General features: G+C 35.6%; 1 protein-coding gene across 7 annotated transcripts in view; it reads right to left on the bottom strand.

Annotated features, from left to right (window-relative positions):
• The window catches only part of TRUB1 (TruB pseudouridine synthase family member 1), a 66,333-nt gene that overhangs the window by 26,380 nt on the left and 19,840 nt on the right, over window positions 1-20,113 (bottom strand). For all 7 annotated transcript variants that reach the window (XR_013525127.1, XR_004732173.3, XR_013525128.1 and 4 more), the window contains exons 4-7: window positions 14,832-14,913; window positions 3,959-4,031; window positions 2,142-2,281; window positions 31-87 (exon numbers count right to left, since the gene is read on the bottom strand). Coding sequence is in view for 2 of the 7 variants with exons in the window: in XM_035269195.3 (XP_035125086.1) it covers window positions 31-87; window positions 2,142-2,281; window positions 3,959-4,031; window positions 14,832-14,913 (352 nt within the window). In the remaining 5 variants the exon portion in view is untranslated. The remainder of the gene's footprint in view (window positions 1-30; window positions 88-2,141; window positions 2,282-3,958; window positions 4,032-14,831; window positions 14,914-20,113) is intronic.

Below are 20,113 nucleotides of genomic sequence, written 5' to 3'. Positions count from 1 at the left end.
TGATAATTCATAATTCATTTTTATGCTTACCTTTTCCAATGTCACTGACCAAGCTTCTGATATAAAAACCTCCTCCACATTCAACATCTGGAATGTTAACAGTGACATGGTAAATTGCTAACCTCCTATGAAATCCACTTTACATAGAAATGATGCCCGTAAACAAATGTAAAAATGCACTATGCAAACAATCGAGTGATAAAATATTTATGCACTAAAACATAAATTATTCATCCAGTAGCATATGTGTTTGTGAGACTGAAAAGTCAGAGTGTGGAGAAAGCAAACAGCAGAAACTCATGAACACATTTTAAATTAACTGGCAAGTCATACCACTTTAATACTTCAGCCTTGTTCATTTAATAGGTTTTAAATAGTTAGAAATCTCAGCTTTGCTATCATGAGCTGTAGATTTAAAAAAATGTTTTCAGATTTGTATGTCTTGTTCATTTAATAGGTTGTAAATGGTTACAAATGTAGTTTTGCCATCATGAGCTGTAGATTTTTAAAATATTTTCTGATTTATACATTCAACCAAACACCAACCAACCAACCAAAAACCCCTTTTCACAGTAACAAGAATTATGTTTGGGGTACTGTATTACACACGAAGAACTCAGCATATTTAAATGTTCTTCTGGAAATACACCTGAAGTAATCACAAAACAACGTAAAATTACACAATGTCCCAGAACTGAATGTAAATCTAAATATCTTCTTAACACAATCTAACACAAGCTTATTGGTTAAGAACAGGACTTTGCATTATTTTTATTCATCAGCAAGACTTCCTGAAAAGAGCTGCCACATTTCCACACAAAAGGACTATATTCTAGCTGCTTCTAGTCTTACTGGTACAAATAAAGCCATTTGGGGGAATTAATCAAAACTCACCACCTGGGAATGTTAATAACCACCCTCCCCTCCCCGGCTTTCTTTAGTCAGCTCATGGTTGGGGGAAACTCCTGAGACTGAAAGCGGGCACTGGAAGGAAATGCAGGTGTGCCAGCATTCTTGCATTATATTTGACATGGGATAAAAAAATATCTCTTTTGGCCTGTTATTGCTCTCCCTAGTCAATAGTCAATAAAATAGTTCTGACTTCAATACAACCTGAAAAATCTGAATTTTTCTTGCTTTCATAGAGAGTATCTACTCTGCCAAACCAGCTGCTTCATTTTCACGGAATGGAGCACAACATTTTTAAGTGTGTTTTTTTCATTATCTGTCAAATATTTTAGAAGCAGGAACCTGAAGAAACAAAGTGACTTCTTTTTTTCCTAATGGTACAAAACCATATCCTGCAGAAACATAACATAGATAAAACAATAATGCCAATAGAAAAAAAGCAGTAAGTTTAGGTTAAAAGGTTTTGAGACATGATTTCTAAAATGAATCCTATTCAGTATGCACCATGAAATTAAGGGCAGGCTCAATTTAAGGGAGTCTGAGGATGAAGAACTACAGCTTTGGATTCTTCATAGCTCTTACATGTTTACAACTTTCTGCAGCCAGATCATAAAGTTTCCAAACAACAGAAATGAACTTTATAGTCTTTACATTTATTTCAAATATGTATTAGAAATTAAAATTCGTAACTTGAATTAAAAATGTGACCATGCCTTACCCATATTTTTCCATATTTTCAGGATCTTTAATAGTAACTTAAAGGTGGTGAAGAAGGGGGTGAGGGGTTTCTTGTCCAAAAACTAAAAATGCTTTGTTTTCAATTGACAAATTCATGCCAATTGTAAAACTGAATGTATCAAGTACTAATCAGAATGGGAGAAAAGCATCCAAAAGATAATAAAAACCCAAAATTTAAGAAGTATTATACTCCTTACCTACGCTTCTCTACAGAGATCTAAAGTATGTTACTTTCAACTTTATAGTAAGATAACATAATACAATACATGAAAAACTCAGCCTAGTTCGAAAGGCATTTCTGAACCTTCACATAGCTACAGGTATCTCATTAAATGTGTTACCAAAAAAAGGTATAAAGAAATCCTAACTTTCCTTAAATTCAATTTTTTAAAAATCTCCAACATCCTACAGATCTATTAAAATGACACAAAAGTAGCCAAGTACAAATTAAAAGTACATGTACCTACAAATGATTTCAAATTTCTCCATCTTACCTAATGTGAAAAATGGTGGCTGGAATTTCTGAAGGGAGATACTGTATACGGTCACTGGCCTGGCAGGTTTTGCTTCTACAACTTCACCTCTCTTCATCAAAGTTGAAAGTCTCTGTCCATCTTTCTTTAATGCAGAATAGCTTGTGAGATGGGAGAAAGGGAAGGAAAGGAGAGCAAGAATTGAGAGGGATTTGGAAAGATTGTGAGATGGTAATTCCAGATTCTGGCATGGAAAGGAAGTATGACTGGCAGTGCTTTACAGTGAGAATCTTTCTACAAAATGAATGAGTTTTTAATTCCAATCTACTCCACAATGCTGTCATGGAGAGAGTTTCTAAATATTTCTAAGGCTGATATAACCTCATTCTGACACTCAGTAAACAGTGTTGCCAATTTTGTTCTTAACCACCTTTCTGGAGATCGTCTATTCATGTCTTCTCCTTACTAGTCCTCATTCTGTGTTAAAGGCACAAGGAATTTAATAGACTCTGGTCATAATAATTTCAGCTATATTTCCTTTAAACAAACTCTACTATAATATTCATTTTTATATGTTACCAAAACATTTCTAAGAAGCTAATAAGCAAATAATCTACTAAGTGTATCTTAGCTTTTTGTGATAAAATTTTACTGGAAAACAAAATCCTTGGAATAATCACAGAAAATATTAAAACAATTCTTATAAGCAAATATAAATAAAATTTATTTTAACAACAATCCAAAATAATGTTTATGTAGATCTTGCTAAAATTTTTAAATTTTTACATTTGAGGCAAAGTCATGAAAAGGTATCTCTTCAGAGATATTTCAATGTTCCTGAAAAAACCCAAGATTTTAAATACAAAGTAAATACTAAATTCTAAAAGAAGTCAGAAACTTATCTCAACATATCCTATAATCAATTCAGCCATTCTTAAAAACAGGCAATTTGCTTGAAATGGTAATGTGCAGGAAAATATGGCTACAAGGTATTATGATCTGAATGCCAAACCTCAAAATTTATATGCTGAAATCCTAATGCCCAAGGTGGTGATATGAGAAGGTGGGGGCTTCTGGGAGATAATTAGGCTGTAGGGCACAGCCCTCATGAAAGAAATTAGTGTGCTTATAAAAGAGGCCCTGGAGAGCTGCCTTGTCCCTTCTACCATGGGAGGACAGGGTAAGAAGGTGTCATCTGTGAAAAAGCAGGCCCCCCCACAGACACTGAGTCTACTGCACTGTAATCTTGGACTTCCCAGCCTCCAGAACCGTGAGAAATAAATTTCTGTTGTTTATAAGCTACCCAGTTTGATATTTTGTTATTGGAGCCCAAACTAAGACAAGCAGTAAAGCAATATACTTATATTTTTACTAAGTTATAACTCTCACTGGTTTCGCTGGTTGCAGAGAATAGTGAAGGCAAAGATTCTGCCCCATAGGAATGGTCCCAGCACCTGATAGGCAGTGCACATTAGGACTCTGACTTCCCTCCCAGACTGGACTGGTCCCTTCACAACAGTTCTAGGAAAAGGGAAATCTCTGGGCTCCAGAACTGCCCTGTTGTCTGTTGACAGAATCAGAAAAGCCAATAAACACTGTAATAGCACAGATGCCAGGCTGTGGCCACACCCAGAAACAAAGGAGACCACATTCCACTGCCTCTTAGAGAACATCAAAAGCTCCACATCCTGTCTCACCTTTACTTGAACATTTGCCACACCAGATTTAAAACCTGCCTTGCCATATGGCAAGAGGAAGCCCATGTATTTTAATTAGAGTGATGTTAACCACTGGAAAAGAAAAGTAAACATTTATCCAAATTTACTAATTGAACTTACAGAGGGGGCACTTGCATTATATTCCCAGTAAATTTCTGTAGAATGCCTTCAATATCTTCTTGTGTTATTTTATCTGTCAAAAATCAACAAAAAAGACACTAAAACAACCAGAGAAGTACATGTACTATCTTCACAGCACCAACAGCCCTGAAATTTCATTTAAAAATTTTCCAACAAAGCATGTATTACAGTGTATGTCCTATAGCTCAAATTCTACCTTGTAAAAGAATAAAATATACATTAATGAAATAAAAGGGGGAGAAAGTCTTATATTCTTTATTAAAACAATTTCCTTTGCTTCCATTTTTTTCCCAATAAAAATAATGCAATCATCCTATATATATATTCAGTTGGTTCTGACTATGGCCTTAAGAAGATCTGAGGAAAATCCCCCATTAGCTATAGAAATGATCCTGTCATAATCAATAATGATCAGAATACAGGCAGCAAAATAATCCCCGTAAGTTCTTTTCTAAGTTTCTCTAGAAACCAAAAGTTGTAAATAACTTAATGTGGTACTCAACATTATCAAGTATTATCCACATATTAAGTTTTACCTGATGTTTTATGGCATAAATTTTACACACTCAACATTCAACTCTGCCAAGTAAAACTGCATTTATCTGTCCCCCTCTCCCATCCCCTTTCTCTGTTGTTGGAATTTCTCTTGTTTTTCATGAACACTCCCAGTCAGCCTCAGTAATAAGCCAGTGCCAAAAAAAAAAAAAAAAAAAAAAAAAAAACAAACACATAAGCAAGGATTTTAGCATGCCTACTAAACAAGTATTTTTTAAAGAATGATTTTTGAAAATATGAATGAAGACATATACATAAAGCTTTTAATATCGTTACTTAGTCATGTTTTCAGCTTTTGTTTGGCACTGCTTTAAATGAAATGATGCAATATTTAAGTAGAGTTCTAGCATGTCCCCTGAGCACGGATGACATACAAATTAGTAAAGTGTTCCATATTTCATTTTTATTTATCTATTTACTTATTTTTTGAGATAGGTCTTGATCCGTTGCCCAGGCTGGAGTACAATGGTGTAATCTCAGCTCTCTGCAACCTCTGCCTCCTGGGTTGAAGTGATTCTCATGCCTCAGCCTCCCAAGTAACTGGGATTACAGGCATGCACCAACACACCCAGCTACTTTTTGTATTTTTTAGGAGACTGGGTTTCACCATGTTGGCCAGGCTGGACTCCAACTCCTGATCTCAGGTGATCCTCCTGCCTCAGTCTCCTAAAGTGCTGGATTTACAGGCATGAGCCACCATACCTGACCGTGTTCCATATTAAAAAAAAAAAAAAGTTCAGTTCTATAATTTTAAAAACTGAAACCTATGATACACTGAAATTTAGAATTTTCATACTCAAAGATGTCTTCATACATATTTACTATTTAGTAATAAACTAAATCACAGAAATATTCTAAATCTGTTTAGCTCACAGTCAATTGAAAGAAATTTCAGTGCTTTTTCTATTTTGTAGAAAATTTATCTAAACTTTTTATTCTGGTATATGCGTATTAAATTTAATTTTATTTGAACAATATTAAATAAAAACTAGTGTGTTTTGAATTACTGAACCAATACCAGAATTAAAAGTCAGCATGGAATACTATGTCCAGATTTAATATCAATCCAGCAAGACAGTTTTAACCTCAGTATGACCTTGATCCTTAAAAGCTAACCACAAACAAAAGACCAGAATCTACTAGACTCAGACAGATACAGAAGAGCTATAAAACTCAAAAGAATTTCTCTAGTACCTAGCAGCTCCAAAAAGGCAGACTTCAGATGGCTGATATGTTCATACTGCTTCTCAGATTATCTGATGATACAGATGAGGATTTTTCTATGAAAAAATTTTAGTCTATAGCAACATTAAGACATTGTTACCAGTGATACCTTAGTTATACAAATATAAGATTTCCAGATCTAGACAGCCAATGCTGTCACCAGGCTGGAACTTGCTGAAAGAAATGCCACTGTTGATATAACTGCAATAGTTCACAACTTAGCTACACATTTTTAAAACAAGGCTAACAGCTTTCTACTTCTACTAAGCTGTTTTCTTTACTGACATTCCTGCAAATGTGTACTCCTTTGTGCTGTTTTGGTGGCCCTCTTTCGCTGGCATCACCACACACAAGAAGACAAGATGTGTTTTTTCTTTTCTACTTTTGCCAGATTGTCTCTTTCTCTGACTGAACATGTCAAGCATTCATGGTTTGTGCTGTTCACTCTGTAATTAATCATATGCAATTTTAACTATTATCTTTCTACCCATATTCTCTCTTCTTTCTACATATTCTATTTCTACACACACACACACACACACATACACACACACACACACAGAGGTATTATCTTACCAATGAAATTCTAAGCTTCTCAAAGGCAAAGATAATTTTTCTTATATAACTTACCCTATTAAAATGGCACTCAAGACATCTGCTGAATTTAATTTGCCGAAGAATAATAGAATCTCACGACTGAAGGGCATTTAAAAGTCACCTAGGCCAATCATCCATCTGATGTTTGAATCACTAAGCAGGCTACATAGCCAGTTGTCTTACAATAAAATCTAAGCTTGCAGTACACGAGTATGTAGTACAAACTGGCTATATCTAAAACATGATATAAGTCCAATCAAAATAATAATTATTCTTATGACATAAGGATAAAGACTCTGCTTCCAAAGTATTTAAAAAGAAACATAGAATAAAACGTCCATAGTAAGTATATCAAGTAACTAGGTAAAATTAATATATTTGGTAAAAGAAGTACAAGTGTCACAGGACTTGGGTAATTACTTTTTGTTTAGTAAATTAATAAGCCATCAATATGACAGCATTCATTTGAAATTAACTTTATAAAAATATTTCATAAAATTAATATATACAAGATCATGTTATACATCATTATTTGCCTAAAATTTGACTCTTCCAGTGAACTCACAACATGATGGTTGAGACTTAACTGAACTATGGAGCTAAAAACAATATGATTGAGTTAAAAACCATATTTGACTACAATCGAGTAACTGTCACTGGACAAATCATGCCACTATAAACAGCTGTTAAACTGGACAAAATATATTAAGCAACTATTTTTACACAGACAACAGGCATCAAGGACTGTAACCCCTGAGGAAACAGAAACAAAGCAAGCCCCATGATCACTTGTTTTTGTCTGGAGGTGCTTTCTTAACTGTGGAACAGAGAGGAGAATCATCTCAAAGCACAGTGATCTCACAGAACAGATATCAGAATCTGGGGAAGCAGTGGCAGCTGGAAATTGAAGAAAATATACAGAGAAAGAAATGTCTATGAAGGCCCCAGAGTTTCTACAAAATTAACTAAAGAAGCACTACCAAAGCTCTTACAAAGGTGGAGGATGTTTTGATTTCAACCATCCAGAATGAAGAAACTTTGTTGAATACACAGGACATTTGATAGACATTACACAAAAGTCATGCTTTAGGAGCAGAGCTAATCTAATCTAGACCTGGAAAAAGTCTACGTTAGAGCCATCCTAATATTAAATCTATACAAAACAAATAAAACAAACAAGTGAGTTTAGCAAGATTGAAAAACACAAGATTAATATATAAACATTAACTCCATTTCTATATACTATCAATGAATTATCAGAAATTAAAATTTCAAAATATAAGGTACTTGGAGACTTCATGAATAAAAGATGTAAAGATGTGATATTAAGAACTACAAAAATACGGCTGTAAGAAATTGAAAGACCTAAATAAATGAAGAGAGATATCTTGTTTCATGGTTCAGAAGACTTAATATTGTTTAGATGTCAATTCTTACAAAATTGATCTATAGCTTCAAAACAATCTCAATCAAGCTGCCAGTAGATTATGTGTGAGTGTGTGTGTGTATAGCAACTGACAAGCTGACTCAAAAATTCATATGGAAATGGAAAGGACCAAGAATAGCAAAAGCAACTTTGAAAAAGAACAAGTTGGAGGGCTAACACTCCCTAATTTCAAGACTTACAAAGCTGCAATAATCAAAACAGTGTGGCACTGGTATAAAAATAAATAGATAAATGGAATAGAATTAAAACAACCGTTTTCTTGACACAAGTTCAAAGGGAACCAGAGAAAGGATAGATAACCTTTTAAAAAATGGTTATAAAACAATATCCATATAGAAAAAATGACCTGGAATCCATATCTAAAATAATAATATTAAAAAATTAACTCATACTGGACAGATGGGCATAAAGATACTTTATGATTAATAAACACGTTCACTATTTTCATCATAGCTCTTATTTTATAGGTAAATGCATGTTAATTTTTCAAATCATATATTTTAAATATGTACAGTATTTCTGTATGCCAATTATACTTCTAGAAAGCTGTTTTTTAAAAATAAATAGGGTCTCTAAACTGCATTGCAGTAATGCATTTGGGGTGGTGGGATGTCGTGGCTGAGCTTATTCTTGGGTAATTTAGGAAAAGTTATTTGCTGTATCTCTAAGGTTGATATTATTTCAAAATAAAAGAAAGGTCATAAGGGACTATTATAAACAACTTTATATCAATATGTTTGAAATTTTAAATGAAATGACAAATTTCTAGGGAAAAAATCATCTACATTCATATAAGTAATAAAAAAATAGCATATCCAGGTCAGGCTCGGTGGCTCACACCTGTAACCCCAGCACTTTGGGAGACTGAGGCAGGCAGATCATGAGGTCAGGAGACTGAGACCATCCTGGCCAGCAGGGTGAAACTCCATCTCTACTAAAAATACAAAAATTAGCTGGGTGTGGTGGCACATGCCTGTAATCCCAGCTCAGGAGGCTGAGGCAAGAGAATCACTTGAACCAGGAAGTTGGAGGTTGCAGTGGGCCAAGATGGTGCCACTGTACTCCAGCCTGTTGACAGAGTGAGACTCTGTCTCACACACAAAAAAAGCAGCATATCCAATAGCTAGTAAAAAAAAAATCCAACCCATAGTTTAAAACCTTCCTAACAAAGAAAACACAAGAACAGATGTCTGTCTGTAAATTCTACCAAACACCAGAAAAAAATGCCAATCTGATAGAAATTCTTCCTGAGAATAGAAAAAAATGAGAACACCACCCAACCTATTGTAGGAGGTCAGCTTAACTTTGGTATCAAAACCAGTCCAGAACATTAAGAGAAAAGAAAAATACAGGGTAATCGCACTCAAATACAGATACAAAAATCCTCAACTAAATGTCAGCAAAACAAATGCAACAACTGATATAAAGGATAACACATTACAACTAAGTTGGGTTTATTCCAGAAATGTAAAGTTAGTTTAATATGTGAATAATAAGAAAAATCAGTAGATGCAGAAAAATATTTGATAAACTTTAATGTCTGCTCATTATTTTAAAAAACTAGAATTCAGTAAATTAGGAATAAAAGACAACTTCTTTACTTTGATAAGAAATCTATTAAAAACCTATAGAAAAACACTTTATAAGAAATAAGGTAGGAAAGACTTGTTTTTCCAGATACCAAGACAGTCTAAAACTACAGCAATTAATAGTCTGGTGTACGTACAAGTATAAACAAACTGATCAATGTAAAAAAACAGAGTTTTTCCTTAAAACAATAGCCTAAGTGGTGCTTGATGTGTGATAAAAGAGCGAACACAAGAGTACTGGCAAAGTGCTGAAGCAACTGGACATCCATGCAGGAAGAAAAGATGGACTGCAGAGGGAACATGAAAGGCAAAGCAGTAACAGCTTCTAGAACATAGGAAAATATCTTCAAGCTTTTAGAGTCAGAAAAGTTTTCTTAAACAGGACACTAAAAGGACCATCCACAAAGGAGAAAACCTGATAAGCTGGACTAAATTAAAACTAAGAACTTCTGTTTTTCAAATGACAAGAGAGGAAAAAGGCAAACCACAAAGTAAGAGAAAATATCTGCAACACACATAGCCAAAGGAAGAGGAACATATCCAGAGTATATAAAGAACCTATGCATCCTCGAACAGAAGGTACTTAATAAAAAACAAAAACTCATACAAATTTATAAGAAAAAGGCAACTCAATAGGGAAAGAAAAAAACAGAAAGATGGGTAAGAGACCTGAACAGACAATACACAAAAGAAGATGGCTAAGAAGCCAAAAAACATGATAACGTGCTCAATCTCATCAGCAATCAAATTAAAACCACAAGGCAATACCACTACACACTCGCCAGAACAGCCAAAATTAAAAACACTATTAATAGCTAAGGATGTGGAGCAAGTGGAACGCTTATGCACTGCTAGTGGAAACGCAGTTTTCCAAGTAGAATCACTTTGGACATCTGTTTGACAATTTCCAGTACAGTTAAAAGGAACACATACATGTGCATGTGTGTGCACGCACACACACCTGCACACACACACATACACTAATATATGACCTATACTCCACCTGGGTATATACCCAAGAGAAATTATACTTTGATAGAAATATGTCTACCAAAAGGTAGGTATAAAATATACACAGCACTTTATTCATAAAGCCCCAAACTGGGAGAGTATGTGAGTATGTGTGTAGTACATTCACACAGTGGCATACTACACAGCAATTAAAAAGTCTGAAATACTCATATATGTAACATGGATGAATCTCAAAAATATAATAAGTGGAAGAATTTAGACACAAAAGGACACATAGTGTTCAATTCTATTTATACTAAAGTCAAAAACAGGTAAAACTATGCCTTAGTTTTAAAACCATCTCCATAGCATTCTAATTTAGAATAGTAGTTATCTTTGCAAAAGCAGGACAGGGTAATGGCAGATAGGGCATAAGTGTGGTTTCTAAAAATCTTCTACTTCTTGACTAAGGATGATAGCTAGCTATACAAATATTTGTTTTGTGAAAATTTTGTTCCGTTTTCTTTACTTGTATAACATTTTATAATGAAAAGTTTAAATACAAACAGCACTGTAAGAATTTTTATACCCAGCTATACACTAGTCCAATTATTGCATATACCCCATTGGTTTACATCAATCTGAAACTTAATTCAACTCTTAAGCTTACTCCATGATAAGTCTCAGCACCCAAAACAGATACAGTCCAAGAGGAGCCAGTCCCATTAGATACAACATTAGCTACATCCATTTGGGAAGACCTTGGTAACATCTGATCTCAGGACTAAGGGGTGGTGGTGTTTAGAATAAAAGATTAGCATGAGATTCCACTTTTTTTTCTACTTTGCTTGCCTCATGGGAGGGATAGAAAAACTATTCCCATTACAGGGGCAGTTAGGCTTTCCCAGATGCTTGGTCCACATCTAGCCTGGGAAGCTATGGTCCTACTGTCCTTAGCTCAGTGGAGAACAGATGAGCACACTGAAGCTGTGTGTCCTCAGAGAAACCAGCAATAGTGGCAGAGACTTAATCCCTAGGTGTGAATGAGAAGGCAGCAGCAGAAAGCAGGAAGATGCTTTGCCTTTCCGGGCTTATCTGCAGTCATCTTTTCTGAGAATGCCTCTGCTGCCTCTCTTTTTTTATTCAAACTCTATATATGTTATTCTATATGCCATACACTATATCAGAAATATACTGAGGACCAAAAGAGACATGGTTTCAACCCCATGGCTTAAGGGATCAACACTCGAACATAAAGCACAATTGTAAATAGTGAAAAAAGCTATTTAGGAATAATAGAGTGTATGATAGAGAACAAAGGGAAGAACCCTGTTACATGCTCTGATGTTTGACTCCGAGCCAGACTCATTTTCTTATTCCTCTGTGCTAGCTTTCAGCTAGCTATCTGAAATAACAGTTAAAAATAGTTTTTATCTAGATAGGACAAAATGACTTAAGACTACAAACTGAGTTACTTGCAAACATCAGTTGGTCTTGATAGGTCAATTAAAAACTGTGTTTCTAGTTATTACAATGACAGGGTGGGGTGGAGACACCAGCTGCCTTCAATGGGTGGAGACCAGGGATGCCAGATGTCCTGTAACACAGAGGATCCTGGAACACAATGAAGAATTGTCCTGTGTACTGCAGGACTTTAGGATGTCTGCCAGATAGTCATGCAGGTGAAAAGCCTGTTTGTAACACCTCAGGCTAGAACTTACGTCCATTTTACATTTATACACAAAGTATTTTTCACCCAGTTTTATATACACTGAATTTTCCAGTCCAGTCATTAATATAACACATTTCTATCAATTTGCATTTGTACTTGTGGCATTCGCAGTGATTCATGTGTAAGTATAAACATTTGACTACTTCATTAAGACTTTTAGGGTGCTGGCTGGGCGCACTGGCTCATGCCTGAAATCCTAGCACTCTGGGGGGCCGAGGTGGGCGGACCACCTGAGGTCAGGAGTTTAAGACCAACCTGGCCAACATGGTGAAACCCCGTCTCTATTAAAAATACAAAAATGAGCCAGGCATGGTGGCACATGCCTATAGTCCCAGCCATTTGGGAGGCTGAGGCAGAAGAACCACTTGAACCGGGGAAGGGAACATTACAGTGAGCCAAGATTGCCACTGCACTTCAGCCAAAAGACTTTTGGTGTGCTAATACCTGTGTGTTTACATATGAATGCACCTACTTTATTATAAATTATTTTTCTTTCTTCTTTACATTCCATTTACTGTATCATATTGATTTTTCTAAATGTATAAGTAAATTCAAGTATCTTTGAATTTATTTCCGGATAGTAAAAAAAGCATTATAAAATATTGGTCATAGGTCACAGAAGGTTGAGAATATTGGTCAAAGTTCTCCATTAGACAGTAAGTTCCTTAAGGATACAGGTTAGGTCTTACATTTACCTACTTTCCCTTGGTACCTACTATAGCAGCTTCAACAAATAAAAAATATTTTTTTTTATTTTAGAAAAATCATACCATTAGCAAAATTATCTGAGCTCTCATTTTCTGGGACAACAAATACTATTTGATAAACTATAGGAAGCTCTTCTCTTTGCAGCCTGAAAAAAGTTATAGTTTCTCTGTGATTTATTGTATCATTACAATGAGATGATTTAACAAACTGCGCTTTCTTTAAGGTAAGTAAGTAAGGTTACAAATTACCTAACACAGCATAGAGAGCTTTTTAAAATTCTAAAATCTTTAAGGATAGAAAGGAGATGTTTAAGTATTTTTGTCACCTGGTCCCCTTCCAGCATCTTCTACTTAATGAACTACACCATTATGTAACCAATTTTAAAACCCCAAAATCTAGGTCATGGTTGACAACTTCCTCACTATCCTATCCAATCAACCAAAAATCAAATCTTGCCAATTTTACTTCCTAACCATGGGAAAATTTTCTAATAGGAAAACTCTGTCTCTACCCTGACACTCTGGTCCAGGTTACCATCATCTGTGCTTATACTACTGTAAGAGCCTCATGACTTGTCTATGAGACCTCCAAATTCATTCTCCTCCAATTTAATCCTCCTAATCACACTATGAAGTTGCTATCATTATTGTCGTTTTGAAGATGAAAGATTGAAACAAAGAGACTAAGAAAATTTCAAATTTACACAGCTAGATAAGGGCAGAGCTAGAAATTACTACAAAATAAAAATGAAAATAACAGACTACCAGGTTTGTTAATAACAGACTACTAGGTATTAATACCTAATACAAAATAAAGGTGAAAACAACAGACTACCAGGTTTGTTTACTCTAGTGCTCCTTATACTTTTCACCACGTGGTACCCCCACCCTATATTATATTACCCCAGGACTACTGTTCTGAATATTAATCATTCTTCTTATTACGGTTTGGTAAATGGAGTCAGAGACAGAGGAGACTTAATTACATAAGTACTTACAGATACTTTAGTATACTTTGGAAGTCTCTGATGTCCTCTTATTGCCCTATGCCTCTTTAATCTTAACAGTCTTCTGGTTGGAGGTTATTAGCTGCTATTATTTGCTAATAATGATAATTCCAAGAATATTTCAACATCTTATTTTCGAAAAGACTTGAAATAAATCAGCAATTTTTCTTCTCATGTTGCTTGGTTTAAGCAAGATACTAAGCTATATATAAATGTTAACAGAATAAATGAAGCTATTATGAATGATAAAAAGGTTGGCCTCACTACTGGGGCAATACGTAATAAGGATAATCAACACAAAAATATAAGGGAACCAAATGCTGGCTTGTCTACAACTAAGAAGAGATAACACTAAACAGAGAAAACAGAAAGTCCACAAATAATTCACAATTGGTGACATAATGATGCAGGTCAACTGACTTAGAAAACTGCAAGTCCTACATGATAAATAGCATAAGCACTGTGAGAGTTGCCAGGAGACCATTTCATTCACCTAGCCTTCCTCAGAGGAGTGAAAGAAGGAACAGTATGAAACTTAAGGTGGGCCCCAGTGAATTCTGCTTTACTTCCAGAAAATAGCTTGCCCTCTGTCATCTTTTTACATGGCCCAAAAGCACAAAAACATGATGAGCTTTAAAGTACTAAACCTGGCACATTTATTACAATAGCTGACAGGTAATTTGTTTTTTAATGGCAATACTGATAAAATCTAACAGAGTATCTCTGTTTTGTTTCTCATTTACTAGGTAAAATAACCTAAATCCTAGCTATAAGTGCTTTTGCAATGGAGTTATTTGGAAGAACAATTTTGAACACTTAAAAAATTATTAGAGAAAAAGAGGCAATCACAAATTTTTATTCATAAACTCATAGCAAGGAAGTAACAATATGATAAACAATTTCCAATCTTCTTAGCCAAAAGAAATGTACTGAGAATTAAAATGGCTGGTAATATCAGATAAGAGATTTGTTTTAAAATTCTGCCTTCACAGAAACTTTCCCTAAATGTTAGAAAGGAGGCCTGTATTAGATGAACTTCGTACCGTAAGGTTTTTCTTCTGTTACTTTCCCCGTAGAATCGAGTGTATCAGTAGCTTTCCCCAGTTCTCCAATGGCAATGTATCTCTAGAAGAAGGGAAACAGGGAAAAAATGGGCCATGAGGCAAAGAAAAGCTGTTGTGCATGTCTTTATACAGAATTTTACTAATACTGCCAGCCAATACAAAATAAAGGCAAAAATAACAGACGCAACTGTTTTTTTTTTTTTTTTTGATGTGTGGGAAGCAATTGTGTATACTGAAGAACATTCATAAACGTCTCACCCTAGCCAATATGAGAAAGAAAAACTTAATTTTATTGATAACTATGGTTTAATAATTATGAAAATTATTATTGTAAACAAATTTCTCAAACCACCTTTATACTGAGAAGTTTGTTTAAGAAAAATTTTCAAGTCTATCCATGAATAGAGAGAATGGTACAATATCCCTGACCCTGTGGCCATCATAAGATTCAATAATTTTCCCACACATACAATTAAAATTAATTTTAAATAAGGCAACTTAGTACTTCTTACATGAAATACTAAGACAAATCTTAGCAACTAGGTCATGCATTTAAACAAAAGCTAAATCTGTAGAAAAAGAGCAAAACTAGTATAGCAGTTAGTGCACTTAACTGTTACATGTGTTTTTTGTTTTGTTTTGTTTTTTGTTTTCTTGAGATGAAGTCTCACTCTGTTGCCCAGGCTGGAGCGCAGTGGTGCAATCTCAGCTCACTGCAACCTCCAACTCCCCGGTTCAAGTGATTCTCCTGCCTCAGTATCTGGAGTAGCTGAGATTACAGGCGCCCACCACCATATCCGGCTAAGTTTTTGTATTTTTAGTAGAGCCAGGGTTTCACTATGTTGGCCAGCCTGGTCTCAAACTTCTGACCTCAGGTGATCTACCTGCCTCAGCCTCCCAAAGTGCTGGAATTACAGGTATGAGTCACCATACTCAGCCATGTATTTTCTTAATAAAGATAAATTACTATATAAGATCTTAGGAACAAGAATCATTTCTAAGAATTGATCTTTATTCACAAGTGAAGAATAAGATCATTCTTAGTTAAATAAGGACTGTCTGATTGCTCATCTTAGGACACACTTGTAGTACATATTCTTTTCACTACTCCCATTTGGTCAAATGCAAATTTTATTTGGGGCATCACATGAAGTAGTGAAAAAAAGTGTAAGAACTATCTTTCCCACTGAATATAATCTGTACTTATGTGAGAGCTTTTATAAAAGAAAGCTCAAAGTACTTTGCAGAAATATAAGCTTATTAATGACAAACTTATTGTGCTAGTGAAGGGACCCAAAACAAAAATGAGAAAAATATTAAAACTTCAAAATCTCATAAATATGCACATTTTATAACAGCTTAAGGGCCTTTGATGAAATCACCTTAATATATAGCTCAGATTTTTGTTAAGATAAATATAATACAGGAGGGAATATTCCACTGGCATTAGAATTAATTTTTTTTAAGTTTCATAGGTATTGACAAAAATTAGTTTTTTGGAACTAAACATAGTCTCATCACATGAGACACCCACTCCTGCCTCTCTATTTTGAGGCAATCCACCTTGATGAAGCATACCACAGGGAGAAGTACAACACTGGTAACAGCACAGGCTCAGAGTCAACTGGCTGGGTTTGAATTCTGACTCCACCACAACTGATGACGCAGATCAAATTAGTCTTTCCTGCTGGAGCTTAATTTCCTATCTTAAAATGTGGAAAATAATAATGCCTCATAAGAAGCAAATGTTAAGAGCAACAATATCTAGCCCTGGTAAATAACAATATTACCATCATTTTTATTTTCTAAGAAAGGAGATATAGGATGATTCACACAGTGACAGTGGTTAGAGTGACTCATCTGGTTACAATGAGCTCCCATAAGGAAAGCAAAGCATCAAAATGCTTTATGATGTTTTTGCCTTTAGAGTCTGTTTAGTTAGTTGTACAAGAAAACCACAGTGCAATCTTGCATATTGCACCTTGAATGTATCTGCACTATCTTGCTCTTCCTCAGCAAGTCTGAACTAGGAACGTTAACATGTTTCCCAAGTATGCAATGCTCATTCTAGTCTCTGGACTCTTGGTGTCCTGTGCACCTGGGCACATGCCACTTCCCCGGCCTTGAACTCCCTCTCTTCTCTAAGGATCAAACCTTATTCATATTTCAAGGCCAGCCCTTAATCCATCCCAACTTCCAATTACCCACCTTCACAGCACAAATAAGAGTAGGTGATTGATACAAATTCCATGCATAAAAAGAAGGCAGGCCTATATCAAACCCACAAATTCAATCATGCTTCTTAAGGACTATGAATCCCCAAAGTATTCTCCTAAGTGCTAGGGAAGGATATAATACATAAGATAGAGTCCTCTCCCTCTAAGAGGTTACAGTGTAACAGGAAGACTTCAGTAAAGACAACTACTGTGGAGGGGACTGGGTATAACTGCAACAACTGACAGGTCTGGTTTATCTCACTTAGCTCTCATATCACACAGCTTAGCACAAGATGACCTATAGAGATATTCACTGTTTTCCAAGTATATTTTATTGACCCTTACTTTCTCGAAGTATGGACTCTTGGCTAGAATTTCCCGTTGCTGTTCTATTGTATTCTCTACTAGACAGAAACAGTGGCAACTTAATAAAAAGTAGCTGACAGAATTATGCAAATGCTAAAGAAGTGCCTATATGTGTAATTCTTCACATTCCACCATAGTTTTGGACATCTAGATTTTTTTTATCTGCTAAGTCTCAACCCATTCCAGGGTCTGCAATTGTGCTGGATTCTTTTTAGGAAACACAATATCGAAATCAACATTCTCAAATCAAATCAAGATGTTCTCAAACATTTTGTTTTCAGAACCCCTACATACACTTAAAACATATTAAGAAACCCTGGCACACATTTTTTAAAAACAGGTTATATTTGCCTAGATTTACTGTATTAGAAATTAAAGCTGAAAAATGTTTAAAACTTCCATTAGCCATCAGAGTGATGAGATCACTGCACATTTAGTAACCTCTGAAAAACTCTACTGTGTATTTGTGGGATTGCCAGTTAAAAAAGCAAAACTATGAAAATAGTTTCAATTTCAACAGACTCCCTGAAAGAACCTCAGGAGTCCTTAGACCACACCCTGTGAACCGATGATTGAAATCATAGCTGTTTCCTAGCTTTCCCTTGTCCTGGCATCTAATAATAATTATCCTTCAATTTTATTCAATTATCCACAAACCACTTAGAAAAATTCAACCACACAGTTAGCCTCCAGCTGAAACAAAGCCTCATCACCAAAAGAGACTGAGATAGAAGAAAAAAGACATGGAGATGTATACATTCAACCCTAATATTTTATCTTATGGGGTCTAAAACAATTCTTTTCACTAGCTTAAATTCTACATAGAGTCTGTGCTTCAGAGTTGTTAACTCTCCAAGATGTATACCTGGAAATTATGAGTTCTACTACTGTATTCATTACAATGTAATTCCACTGCAACAAAAGAGAGGTCCTGAAGAACATCCCACTGACCTGTGTACTCTCTGGGACTCATGGTTTTTCACTGATATTATTCTACTCTCTACTTTACTCATCTTCAAGCTCCCTGACCCCCACAGCAGATATTAGCTAGACATCTCTGGCAACAAATCAGCTTGCCTAAACAGTACTGTTTAGGAGAAAGAAAAATGCTTCTACTACAGAAAGTATACACAATCATTTCCTTGGATCTCAACTGAGGTGTGAGTTTGAAAGCTTGTGATTTAAAACTTTACGAAGAAAAGAGAGATATTACTGAGGATGTCAAAGAACACTTTTTAAAAAACCTATCAAACAAAAAACATGTGGCTTTGAATGCATTCATTAAGAAGGAACATTTCTGGCCATGTGTGGTGGCTCATGTCTGTAATCCCAGCACTTTGGGAGGCCGAGGTGGGCGGATCACGAGGTCAGGAGTTCAAGACCAAACTGGCCAACATGGTGAAACCCCCGTCTCTACTGAAAAACACAAAAATTAGCTAGACATGGTGGCTTGTGCCTGTAATCCCAGCTACTTGGAAGGCTGAGGTAGAAGAATTGCTTGAACTGGGACCTGGGAGGCGGAGGTTGCAGTGAGCCAAGATCACACCACTGCACTCCAGCCTGGGCTATAGAGCGAGACTCTATCTCAAAAAAAAAAAAAAAAAAAAAAAAAAAAAGAGGAGCAGGAACAGTTCTTTATAGTTCCTAAGTATAAGCCCTCCAATTTTTCAATACAGTATTTATGAAATACATGAATATTAATAGAGTATACAGAAAAGGCACAAACTGGATTAGCCTCTGGAGAAAACTGATTAGAAATGCTGAAATCTCAAACAGCTGGCTAAGTTTCATAGGAGCATTCTTCAAGTCATGCTTTTGAGTTCTCATAACTGGTTAACCTAAAAATGTTACTGTGTTCTTGGGGAAAGTTACTGTGCTTTGACCACACCAAGGGGATACTTTATTCACTCCAATGATAACACTTGTTTTATTATTGGAGGGAGACACAAAGTTGCCTTCTGAGGAAATGCTGGCTTTGCCTGAAGGTGTCACTATGGTTTACCTGCACAGAAATATGGAGGTACCTTTATATTTGGACATGCTAGTTAGATTCTTTGGGTTTTCATAACCTTTCCATCTGGTTTTTAAAGCATTTATAAAGTAACCAACTTTGATCAACAATATAGAAAACTAATAAAGATAGCACTCCAGGCCGGGTGCAGTGGCTCATGAGTGAGGCAGGCAGATCACCTGAGGTCAAGAGTTCGAGACCAGCCTTATCAACATGGAGAAACCCCCAACTCTACCAAAAATACAAAATTATCCAGGCGTGGTGGCTCATGCCTGTAATCCTAGCTACTTGGGAGGCTGAACCAGGAGAACTGCTTGAACCCAGGGAAGTGGAGGTTGTGGTGAGCCAAGATCGCGCCATCACACTCCACCCTGGGCAACAAGAATGAAACTCCGTCTCAAAAAAAAAAAAAAAAAAAGATAGCACTCCAAAACCTCATCAAAATCTGTTCCTTCAAAGTACAATATCTGCTATCCAGCTTTTGCTGAATGACTGCCTCAAAGAAAGTGTAATTTAGGGAAGACAGGAAAGAGACTATTGCCCTCCTCTAGGTAAGCTACATTTTATACTTAGATCAACTTAGGCCAAAGGAACACATCAGCCTAACCTCTCAGAATCATTTAACCTAAGCTGTATTTTATGTAACTCCATTTCTGCATCTGTTGTAA

Source organism: Callithrix jacchus, chromosome 12 (assembly GCF_049354715.1).
Source record: "Callithrix jacchus isolate 240 chromosome 12, calJac240_pri, whole genome shotgun sequence".
Classification (NCBI taxonomy): domain Eukaryota; kingdom Metazoa; phylum Chordata; class Mammalia; order Primates; family Cebidae; genus Callithrix; species Callithrix jacchus.
This window is presented reverse-complemented; position numbering and strand designations above follow the sequence as displayed.